The following is a 12,251-nucleotide window of genomic DNA, read 5'->3' as shown; positions in this document are numbered from 1 at the left end:
AGAAACAATAAAGGTGTCATTACAACTGATGCAACAGAAATACGAAAGATCACTAATGACTGCTATCAGCATCTCTATGCATACAAGCTGGAAAACCTAGAGGAAATGGATAAGTTCTTAGAAATATACAACCTCCCAAGATGAACTAGAAGAAATAGAAAACCTGAACAGACCAATAAGGAGTAGTGGAATTGAATCAGTAATTAAAAATCTCTCAATAACAACAACAAAAAAGCCCAGGGCCAGATGGTTTTACAGCCAAATTCTGCTAGACATAAAAGGAAGAACTGCTACCAATTCTACTAAAACTGTTCCAAAACATCAAGGAGGAGGGAATCTTCCCTAACTCATTCTATGAAGCCAGCATCACTCTGATACCAAAGCCAGACAAGAACACAACAAAAAAAGAAAGCTCTAGACCATTATTCCTGATGAATATAGATGCAGTTGTCCTCAATAAAATACTAGCAAACCAGATTCAGGAACATATACACAAAGAAAATCCAGCATAATCAAGTGGATTTTATTCCAGGGATGCAAGGTTGGTTCAACATACACAAATCAATTAATGTGATTCACCACAAAAACAGAATTAAAAACAAAAATACTATGTGATAACATCAATAGGTGCAGGAAGAACATTCAATAAAATCCAGCATCACTTCATAATAAAAACCCTTACCAAACTAGGCATAGAAGGAACATACCTCAAAATAATAAAAGCCATATATAACAAACCCACTGCCAACATTATACTGAATGAGGAAAAGTTAAAAGCATTCCCCCTAATAACTGGAACAAGACAAGGATACCCAGTTTCACCACTGCTGTTCAACATAGTCTTAGAAATCCTAGCTATAGCAATCAGGTAAGAGAATGAAATAAAAGGCATCCAAATTGGAAAAGAGGAACTCAAATAATCTCTACTGATTATATGTTTCTATACCCAGAAAACCCTAAAGACTCCTTCAAAAGACTCCTAGATTTGATAAATGACTTCAGTAAAGTTTCAGGATAAAAAATCGACATACAAAAATTAGCATTTCTTTACACCAATAACAATCAAGCTGAGAACCAAATCAAGAACTCAATCCCATTTATAATGGCTATGAAAATAATAAAATACCCAGGAATACATTTAACCAAGGAGGTGAAAGATCTCTACAAGGAGAACTACAAAATACTGATGAAAGAAACCATATATAACACAAATAAATGGAAAACATACCATGTTCATGGATCAGAAGAATAAATATTGTTGAAATGAGTATACTACCCAAAGCAACCTACAGATTTAAGGCAATTCCTATAAAATTACCAATGTCATTCTTCACAGAATTAGAAAAAAAATAATGAAATTTATACAGAGCAATAGAAAGAGCCCAAATAGCCAAAGTAAGCTTAAGCAAAAAGAATAAAGCTGGAGAAACCACATTGCCAGACTTCAAATTATACTACAAGGCTTTAGTAACCAAAACAGCATGGTACTGGTATTTTAAAAACACACTTAGATCGATAGAAAAGAATAGAGAACCAAGAACTAAAGCCACATACCTACAACCAAGTGATCTTTGACAAAGTCAACTAGAATATACACTGTGGAAAGGACACTGTTCAATAAATGGTACTGGGAAAATTGGAGAGTCACATGCAGAAGAATGAAACTGGACCCCTATCTCTCACCAGATACAAAATTAAGATGGGTTAAAAACTTAAATGTAAGATGTCAGACTCTAAAAATCCCAGAAGAGAACCTAGGAAAAACTCTTCTGGACATTAGTATGGGCAAAGAATTTATAGTTAAGTCCTCAAAAGGAAATGCAGCAAAAACAAAAATAGACAAATGGTACATAATTAAATGAAAAGTTTCTGAATAAATAATCAATAGAGTAAACAAAGAATCTACATAATGGAAGAAAATGTTTGCTAACAATGCATCTGACAAAAGGCTAATATCCAGAATCTACAAGGATCTCAAACAACTAGAGAAAAACAAATAATCCCATTAAAAAGTGGGCCAAGGACATGAACAGACATTTCTGAAAAGAAGACATACAAGCTGCCAGCAAACATATGAAAAAAGTCCTCAACATCACCAATCATCAGAGAAATGCACATTAAAACCACAATGAAATAGCGTCTTACACCAGTCAGAAAAGCTATTATTAAAAAGTCAAAAAACAACAGATGTTGACAAGGATGCAAAGAAAAGGAAATGATTTATACACTGTTAATGGGAATGTAAATTAGTACACCTTTATGAAAATAATATAGAGATTTCTCAAAGAACTAAAAATAAGACTACCATTCAACCACAATCCCATTATTGAGTATCTGCTCAAAGGAAAAGAAGCCTTTTTATCAAAAAGGCACCTGCACCAGTATGTGTATTGCAGTGCTATTAACAATAACAATGCCGTGGAACCAACCTTAAGTGTTCATTAGTGAAGAATGAAATCATGTCTTTTGCAGCAACATGGATGGAACTGGAGGCCATTATCTTAAGTGAAACAATTCAGGCACAGAAAGACAAATACCACATGTTCTCACAAGTGGGAGCTAAACACTGTGTACACATGGAAGCAGAATATGGAATGATGGACGGTAGATTATCAGAGTGGTGGGGAGGCGGTGGATGATGGGAGCTTGCTTGGCTGATGCAATGTGCCTTGCTCTGGTGATGGATGCACTGAAAGCCCTGACTTCACAGTGAAATATATCAATGCAGCAAAATTGCACTTGTAACCCGTGAATATACACAAAAAATAAATAAAGTTGAATGAGGTGGAGAAATTATATCTCAATGTTGTTTTGTTTCAAACAACAATTGAAACATTGTAAAATTGTTTGAAAATTTGTTTCAAAAATACAATTTCAAATTTGAATGGTTAAATTTGTATTAACCATTTATAGGTCTTCTTCATAGCTTTCCTTTTTCCCTAATTCTCTTATGTTAAACATTTCGAAGTGCTTAAAATTCTTTTTTAAAAGACTGCTCATTCAGATAATAATTCAAAAAGCAAGATGGACATAGGGGTGCAAGCCTGTAGTCCCAGCTACTTGGGAAGCTGAAGCGGGAGGATTGCTTCAGCCCAGGAGTTCTAGACCAGCCTGGGCAACATAGCAAGACCTCATCTAAAAAAAATAAAAAAGCAGATAATTTTAAATTCTGCATAGGCCTGTCAAGAGGGTAATACTGGCCCTCTTGACATCTCTTCCCCTTTGACTTCTAATATTTTGTGATTACCTAATAGTCCACAAACTTGTTTGAAGCTTTCAGAATTGGTGTTTTCATAGATACACATTACTAATTTCCAAATATGTGTTGAAACTATTGCTATTGGAGAGAAGCAGGAAGACAAGAATTTAGCAGAATTGTCTAAGCACCTGCAAGATTTGTTTTGTTGTTTTGACTCTGTGCTTCCTACTGCCATCAGTAGGAACCAACCATCTCAGTACCTTTCAGCTCTCACATTGAGAAGTGAAAGCAGAAGAGAAGCTAAGGGTGTTGTCACTGAAAAAGCAAGCTGGACCAGGAGCTTTCTACTTAGAGTGGTCCAGGCATCGTCATCGCCTGGAAACATGTTAGAAATGTAGACTCTAGGGCCACACCCCAGACCTTCTGAATCGTGATCTGTACTCTGAGTAATATATAGCAAAAATGTTATTATATTTATTTCACAAAGGTTTTTCTTCCCATTGTTAACTTTTGTTATTTTTGTTTCATTAGAGACAGGGTCTGACACTGGTGCAGTGGCACAATTATAGCTTACTGCAACCTCAAACGCCTGGGCTCAAGCAATCCTCCTGCCTCAGCCTCCTGTTTAGCTGATACTACAGACATGCACCACTGCACCCAGCCTCCATTCTTAACTTTTTAAACTTATGATTTTATTGCTTTAAAATTAAGTTTATCTTTAAAAATTGTCACCCTTTTTGTCCTTTTGAAAGAAGAATTCAAAAGATACTTGTTTAAGATCCACAAAAATTACGTATCAAGGTAGCACCCTTGACTTGTCAAGCTATGATAGTAATATCAGTGTACAATTTTTCACAGGTAATGGAAGAAAACAAGGATAGGTTTCCTGGTGCCCCAAAATATGGAGGCTGGATTGTGGACAACTGCCCTATTGTAAAAGAATTGTGGATGGTCTTAATCAAGAAAGGAATTATACCTGATTTGGTCATCTATTTATCAGATACAGAAAACAATGGTTGGTAAATATTTATTATGTAAATTTGAAAGTGAAGTTTTTATTATTGATATTTTTGGTTAAATATAGAATGGACAACTCTCCACTCTTCCTAGATAGAAATACCCACCCCAGCAATCCCTGCAGGAACTAGAGGTACACAAAATGAGGCTTCCATGTACTGAGAAGGTGGCCAGGAATAAGTGCCGGATGGCTGAATGTTCTAGCTGGCCATTGTAATTGTTCTTTAAAGCTTACAGTTTAGCGCGCACACACACACAATTAGAAGCTATAACTTCTAAATGAATAACGTATAAGGCTGAGGGCAAAGACTAAATGTTAGTTCTTCTTAACCTCAAGTAGGAAAAATGAGGTATATAAATTTAGCGGAGCTAAATTTTAATTATTCTGTTTGCCTCTTAAAGTAAGATATTCAAAATAGGAATTTCCAGAGGAAAAATATAATATATTACCTCTCTTCATATTTTATTTATTTATACTGTATTCATACATACCTTTTTAAAGAGAATATAAGGTGGTGTATTAATATTTTAAAGAATCTGGGCTCTAGATACATGCTTAAAGGAAAATATATTTAGAGATAGGCAGAAATAATGTTTGTGTTAATCTTCAAAATACATCTCACTGTATTTTACAAGCTACAAAAGTAATATTAGTCTCTTTATCTGTATTTCAGGAAAATATTTATTTAATAGAATATATTTACAGAATAAATCTGAAATTGACTCTAAGATTTTAGAAAGATTATTAGAAGAACTACAAAAGAAAAAAAAAGAGGAAGAAGCAGCAAGGTAAAATCTGCCTAGAATGATAAAACAGATTAATGTATCTGTTATAGCAGTTAAATATTTTCTTGCAATTATACTTATAGAATATATTTAATATTGACATGATTATTAACTTGATCTGATTCTAGTTAATTTTAAGAAAAGCAGCGATTTCACAAATACTTACAGAATCTCTAAAGCACACAGTTGTGGATGTTTTCACAGCCCATATCAAACTTGTTCTAAATCAAGCATCTGCTCTTAAAAGACACTATTAAAAAAATAAGCATAGGTAAGATATATATATTGTTATGATATTTATCTGTGACTTAATTTTGTTTTTTGCATTTACAGATTGAAGAAACAATATGATAGGAAGCAAATGAAAATATATAATACTTGTGTGACTTGACTAAAATCCAAAGCCTGACTAAGTTCTGCATATGGAAAGAACAGGCTAATTATTTATGTTTGACAGGTTTAACATTGAGGGCTTATTCTCTAATCTGGGTATAATGAGTGACTTTTTAAAATATGACCACACAGTCATCTGTTCATGGCAGGGGTCAATACTAAACTTTAATAAACTATTTAAGTCCTTCAGATTGAAGAATAAAATATTAAAAGAAACTGGCGGGCGCGGTGGCTCAAGCCTGTAATCCCAGCACTTTGGGAGGCCGAGACGGGCGGATCACGAGGTCAGGAGTTCGAGACCATCCTGGCTAGCACGGTGAAACCCCGTCTCTACTAAAAAAATACAAAAAACTAGCCGGGCGAGGTGGCGGGCGCCTGTAGTCCCAGCTGCTGGAGGGGCTGAGGCAGGAGAATGGCGTAAACCCGGGAGGCGGAGCTTGCAGTGAGCAGAGATCCGGCCACTGCACTCCAGCCCGGGCGACAGAGCGAGACTCCGTCTCAAAAAAAAAAAAAAAAAAAATATTAAAAGAAACAATGACTTAGTTTGCTAATCGTTCTTCCTTACTAAAAAATTCTCTTTAAATACTTTACATTTTAATTTGTCCACTAGGATTTCTACTATTCAAAGTAATAAAGGCCTAGACATTTAAGAATTAAATTTTTCCTTGTAAATCCATGGAACTTTCTACTATTGATGATGGCACCTATGGCTTTCTTAAATGCTATTTCCTTTTCCCTTTCAAATATTAGCTATTTGAGCTGAGACTTAGGAGGGCTCTTTAAACCCTAGAAATGAAGAAGCTGGGAGGTAGGTAATTACAGAGGTAGAGAGTGGTTTAACTGATACGTGTGTCAGAGGATTTTACTTTTTAGTGTTCATTATTCATTTAAGCTAGTCACTCCTTTAGAAATTTAACACAAAAATATGTATGATTTAGTTAAATTAGTTAATAAAATTATTATGTGATATATTGACCAAACACTACTTTAATTCAGACAATAATTACAAATTTACTTATATTCCCTTTTAGCTTTTAAAACTTTTGTTACAAATCTACTAATTAGCTACAATCAGCTATACTCAATCTACAGATCAGTTATAATCTGTTGATAATTAAGGAATTACTTAATCTTTTTCCAGTGAGTGAGAGATAGTCCAATCTAAAGATATCTTCTCCACTTTCTCTCAATTCTGCCTTCACCTCTTTTACCATATGGAATGCTCTAAGTTATTTTTATAATCAATCTTTACTTCTTTTGATTCTAAATTTTTACATATTTATAAACTTCTTAATTTCACTTGCCCAGATTGAAGCAGGCTTTTTCTATGTTTTTATATGTTGATTTTTAAAATTCAACATGAGTTTTTCAAAACAAACTTTTTTCCTTTATATTTCAGAAAATAAAATCTAAGATGGTTTTTAAAAAACTATCAGACATTCACTTAAAGGCCTTATAGGTTGGTTAGAAAAGAGAGGAACTTAACAGGATTAAGAACTGCATCTTGATCAAATATCTAAAGACATGCTAAATTTTAAAACTTCTCCAGCATCAGTTTCCAAATGTGCCAGTCAAATGACGAGATAATTTCTGTCATATTGTTAGTCTTTGGATCTTCTATCCAAGTGATTTATAGAAATTTCTAAGAACTGGCAGCAAAATTCTTCCTTATTCTGTTCAGGTCTTAGATTCTCAGCAGCAACATACTTGATCCAGGATTTGGATAAGGAAGATGTCACAAAGAGCCCCATCTGAGGTACAGGCATAGCTTGGAGATATTGCAGGTTTGGTTCCAGGCCACCACAGTAAAGCAAGTCACATGAGCTTTTTGCTTCCCAGTGCATATAAAAGTTATATTTACACAATATTGTCATCTATTAAGTGTGCAATAGCATTATGTCTAAAAATGTATATACCTTAATTTTAAAATGCTTTAAAAGAACATAGTGATGATCATCTGAGCCTTCAGTGAGTCAATCATTTTGCTGATGGAAAGTTTGCCTCAATGTTGATGGCTGCTGACCGTTGAGGGTAGTGGTTGCCAAAGGTTGGGGTGGCTACGGAAATTTCTTCAACTAAGACAACGATGAAGTTTGTTGCATCTATTAATTACTCTTTCTTTCCCAAAATATTTTTCTGTGGTGTGTAATGTTGTTTGATAGCATTTTACCCACAGTAGAACTTCTTTCAAAATTGGAGTCAATCCTCTCAAACCCACAACTACTTTATCAACCAAGTTTATGTAGTATTCTAAATTTTTTGTTGTAATTTCAACAATGTTCACAGCATCTTCACCAAGAATAGATTCCATCTCAAGAAACCAGTTTCTTTTCTCATCCATGAGAAGAACTCTTCATCTGTTCAAGCTTGATCATGAGATTGCAGCAATTTAGGCTTCACTTCTAATTCTAATTCTCTTCCTATTTTTACTACCTCTGCCATTTCTTCCTTCATTAAAGTCCTGAACTTATTAAAGTAATCCATGAGGGTTGGAATCACCTTCTTCCAAATTCCTGTTAATGTGGATATTTTGACCTCCCACAAATCATGAATGTTCTTAATGGCAACTAGAATGGTAAATCCTTTCCAGAAGGTTTTCAATTTACTTTGCCCAGATCCATTAGAGGAATCACTATCTATGACAGCTGTAGTCTTATGAAATGTGTTTCTTAATAATTAGACTTAAAAGTCAAAATTACTCTTTGATCCATGGGCTGCAGCGTGGATGTTGCATTAGCAGGCATGAAAACATTCATTCTTCTTATTTGTCTTCATCAGAGCTCTTGGGTGACTATGTGCATTGTCAATGAGCAGTAATATTTTGAAATTAATCTTTTTTTCTAAGCAGTAGATCTCAACAGCAGATAAAATACTCAGTAAAGCATGCTGTAAACAGATGTACTGTCATGTAGGCTTTGTTCTATTTGTAGAGCACAGGCAGAGTAGATTTAGCATAGTATTAGGGGGCCTAGGATTTTTGGACTGGGAAATGGGCATTGGCTTCACCAGCTGCACAAGCCCTTAATAAGAGTGTCAGCCTGTCCTTAAAGCTTTGAAGCCAGGCATTGACTTCTCCTCTCTAGCTCTGAAAGTCCTAGATGGCATCTTCTTCCAACAGAAGTGTGTTTTGTTGACATTGAAAAATCTGTTGTTTAGTATAGCCCCCTGTATCTATGGTCTTAGCTATGTCTTCTAAATAACTTATGGGAGCTCCTACATCAGCACTTGCCTACTTCACCTTGCTCTGCACTTTGATGTTATAGAGATGGCTTCTTTCCTTAAGCCTCATGAACCAACTTTTGCTAGCTTCAAACTTTTCTTCTCCAGATTCCTTGCCTCTCTCAGCCATCACAGAATTGAAACGAATTATAGGGCCTTGCTCCTGATTAGGCTTTGGTTTAATGGAATGTTGTGGCTGGTTTGATCTAATCAGACCACTCAAAAACTTTCTCCATATCAATAGTAAGGCCATTTTACTTTTGTATCATTAGTGTATTCACTGGAGTAGCACTTTTTATTTCCTTGAAGAACATTTCTTTGGCATTCACAGCTTGGCTATTTTGCACAAGAGGCATAGCTTTTGGACTATCTCAGCCTTCAATATACCTTCCTCACTAAGCTTAGCCATTTCTAGCTTTTGATTTAAAGTGACAAATGTGGGGCTCTTTTTTTCACTTAAAAACTTAGAGGCCATTGTAGGGTTATTAATTGACCTCATTTCAATATTATTGTGTCTTTGAGAATAGGGAGGCTGAGGAGAGGGAGGGAGTCAAGGGATCAGCCAGTCAGTGGAGCAGTCACAACACCCACAACATCTATCAATTAAGTTTACTGTCTAATATGGACGTGGTTCATGGCACCCCAAACAATGATGATAGTAACATCAAAGATCATTGATCACAGATCACTGATATATAATAGTAATGAGAAAGTTTGAAATAGAGAAATAGAGTTGCTCAATGCAGGGTTGCCACAGCCCCTCAACTTGTAAAAAGAAAAAAAAAACAAAACAGGATATCTGTAAAGCGCAATGAAGCAAAGCACAATAAGGCAAGGTATGCCTACAGAGCAACGGCCTGTTCACACACAGACAGAATGAGAAAGGAGTTCAGAAACAACACTCAGTAGCCTCAGAGGGCTGAGGCAGAGCAAAGAAAACTTGAATTACGCCAAGACTTCTGACTGGAACACAGGATTAGGAATGCAGTGAGAGAATGTCCTCCATTAACAGGAAGCCGACCTGCTGGGAGAAGAGGTGTAGCAATGTCTTATGTGTAACTAGCTTTCAAAAGAAGGGAAAATGGATGCAAAGAATGCTGAGTATGAGAAAATAACAGGTCTGAGGAAAGCTGTGCCCCCAGTGTGTGCTGCTGACATGAATGGGCTCTTCCTTAACTAGTGCCCTACTGATCAATACCTGATATAATTTTTTGTTATAATTTTTTAAAGATTCAGTCAACATTCTTTTGTATGTTTGTGCAGTAGTATTCCTCTTTCTGAGGGCTAAATTCCTAGATATAGAATTTCTAGATCAAAGGTATATACAGTTTAATTTTTAATAAATATTGCCTTTCTACAACATTTTACTAAATTTCCATCCAACTTTCTTCACCATCGTTAAGGTAGGTTTGATGCTTCAATCCTAATGAAAAAGAGATACCCTCCAGGTTTTTAAGTTTCCATATTCCAGGTCTCTTTAAATTTCATCACTACTATGTTAAAAATAAAATAATTAGGATTTTTTTCTTATTAGAAAGATAAATTTACAAAGTTCTGCTTATTCAATATAGAAAAAATTTTAATGCAAAAAGTTCAAGAAAACTTAAAACTCTTGTATGCCATCATCCATGTTGACCATTTGATTGGTTTTCTCCTAGACTTTTAATCCTCGTTTGTATGCATTCTAAATACCAAATTAAAATTATATTATACATATAGTTTTATATTCAACTTTTCTTACTTAACATTGTATTGTGAACATTTACCATTAAATCAGAGGAAAAATGCTACAAATCCTCCCATTTGCCTTTTCAATGTAGAGTTAGGTAATCCTGTCTTATTTTTGACAGGTTTCCTAATTAATAGACAAAATTTTTCAAAGTATAACATTCCAGTTCTTCTCCCCCAGAAGAAAGCGCTGAAAAGTAACTAGTCTCAACATGAGTAATTTAAAATTACACATTGTAAAGTAAGTATAATACGATTTAATCTTTATTTTTAACACTATAAGCATTTAATCCTGCAATAGTGTGAGAAGTCTGAATTTCCAAAGATAATTAAATTTGAAACTTTTCATTTCAGAAAAGCCACAGAAGAGGCACTGAGACTTGAAGAAGAAAATCGAAGGCTACTAGAAGTTATGAAAGCGAAGGCAAAAGGCAAGCACAGATTGCTATGACTGATGATGTGTCATGGTATTGTTACTGCAAGCAATTGCACTATTTCAAGTGAATTATAGACTGGGTGATCACATTTCCCAATTTGTCCATGAGAACCCAGGTTTATGCCTATGTTCTTGAAGTCTTTATAGCACCTTTTATTCTTAAAGTGTTCCAGTTTGTATACTAAATAATATTGTCACTGAAGTAATGGATTCATAGGAAAATGACTCTTGACACAGATACCTATTCATATACCCTGTACAAGTGATACACAGCAGAATAGCACACACAGCTTGTCTTTAAATGGTTGCTGTTGACACAGGTGACACACAGCTGTAAGAATTACTTCTGTTAGAACCATCCTACAGGAGTTGAGAAGACAGCAAATCTCTTATTACCCACTCACTGTCTTTAAGATTAAACTCCCATCTTCATTATATAACTTATTCTAACAGTTTCTTTTAAGATTGGAGTTTTTCAATGGACTTAAACTGTACTCTAGAACAAATAGATTTAACAGATAATTACAGAACATTCTACCCAACAACTGCAGAATATTAATTCTGTTCATCAGCACATAGAATATCCTCCAAGATAGATCATATAATAGGCCACAAAACAGGTCTCAGCAAATTTATTTTTTATTTTTTTTTTTATTTTTTGAAACAGAGTCTTGCTCTGCCGCCCAGGCTGGAGTGCAGTGGCGCGATCTCGGCTCACTGCAAGTTCCGCCTCCTGGGTTCACACCATTCTCCTGCCTCAGCCTCCCAAGTAGCTGCAGGCGCCCACCACCATGCCCGGCTAATCTTTTGTATTTTTATAGAGACGGAGTTTCACTGTGTTAGCCAGGATGGTCTCGATCTCCTGACCTCGTGATCCACCCGCCTCGGCCTCCCAAAGTGCTGGGATTACAGGCATGAGCCACCGCACCCGGCAGTCTCAGCAAATTTAAGAAAATCAAAATTATACCAAGTACTCTCTCAGACCACAGTGGAATAAAATTGGAAATCAACTCCAGAAGGAACCCTCAAAACTCTACAAATACATGGAAATTAGACAACCTGTTCCTGAATGATCTTTGGGCCAACAATTAAGAAGGAAATTTAAAAATTATTTGAACTGAACAATAACAGTGACACAACTTATCAAAACTTCTGGGATACAGCAAAAGTGGTCCAAAAAGGAAAGTTCATAGTATTAAATGCTTACATCAAAAAGTCTGAAAGAGCACAAATAGACAATCTAAGGTCACACCTCAAGGAACTAGAGAAGCAAGAACAACCCAAACCCAAACCCAGCAGAAACAAGAACAATCCAAACCCAAACCCAAGATCCCCAAAACAGAAGAAAAGAATGACGAAGAGCAGAGCAGAACTAAATAAAATTGAAACAAAAATAAATAAATAAATAAAAGATAAATGAAACAAAAAGCTGGTTCTTTGAAAAGATAAACAAAATTGATAGAACATTAGTGA

At 35.3% G+C, this 12,251-nt stretch overlaps 1 protein-coding gene across 3 annotated transcripts in view; it reads left to right on the top strand.

Moving 5' to 3' along the window:
* The window catches only part of AK9 (adenylate kinase 9), a 177,384-nt gene that overhangs the window by 89,132 nt on the left and 76,001 nt on the right, over positions 1–12,251 (top strand). For all 3 annotated transcript variants that reach the window (XM_038001024.2, XM_073022407.1, XM_038001023.2), the window contains exons 18-20: positions 4,058–4,214; positions 4,891–5,005; positions 10,697–10,773. In XM_038001024.2, the coding sequence (XP_037856952.2) occupies positions 4,058–4,214; positions 4,891–5,005; positions 10,697–10,773 (349 nt within the window). The remainder of the gene's footprint in view (positions 1–4,057; positions 4,215–4,890; positions 5,006–10,696; positions 10,774–12,251) is intronic.

Source organism: Chlorocebus sabaeus, chromosome 13 (assembly GCF_047675955.1).
Source record: "Chlorocebus sabaeus isolate Y175 chromosome 13, mChlSab1.0.hap1, whole genome shotgun sequence".
Lineage (NCBI taxonomy): Eukaryota > Metazoa > Chordata > Mammalia > Primates > Cercopithecidae > Chlorocebus > Chlorocebus sabaeus.
The sequence above is the reverse complement of the archived record's forward strand: the minus strand, read 5'-3'. Positions and strand labels throughout refer to the sequence as shown.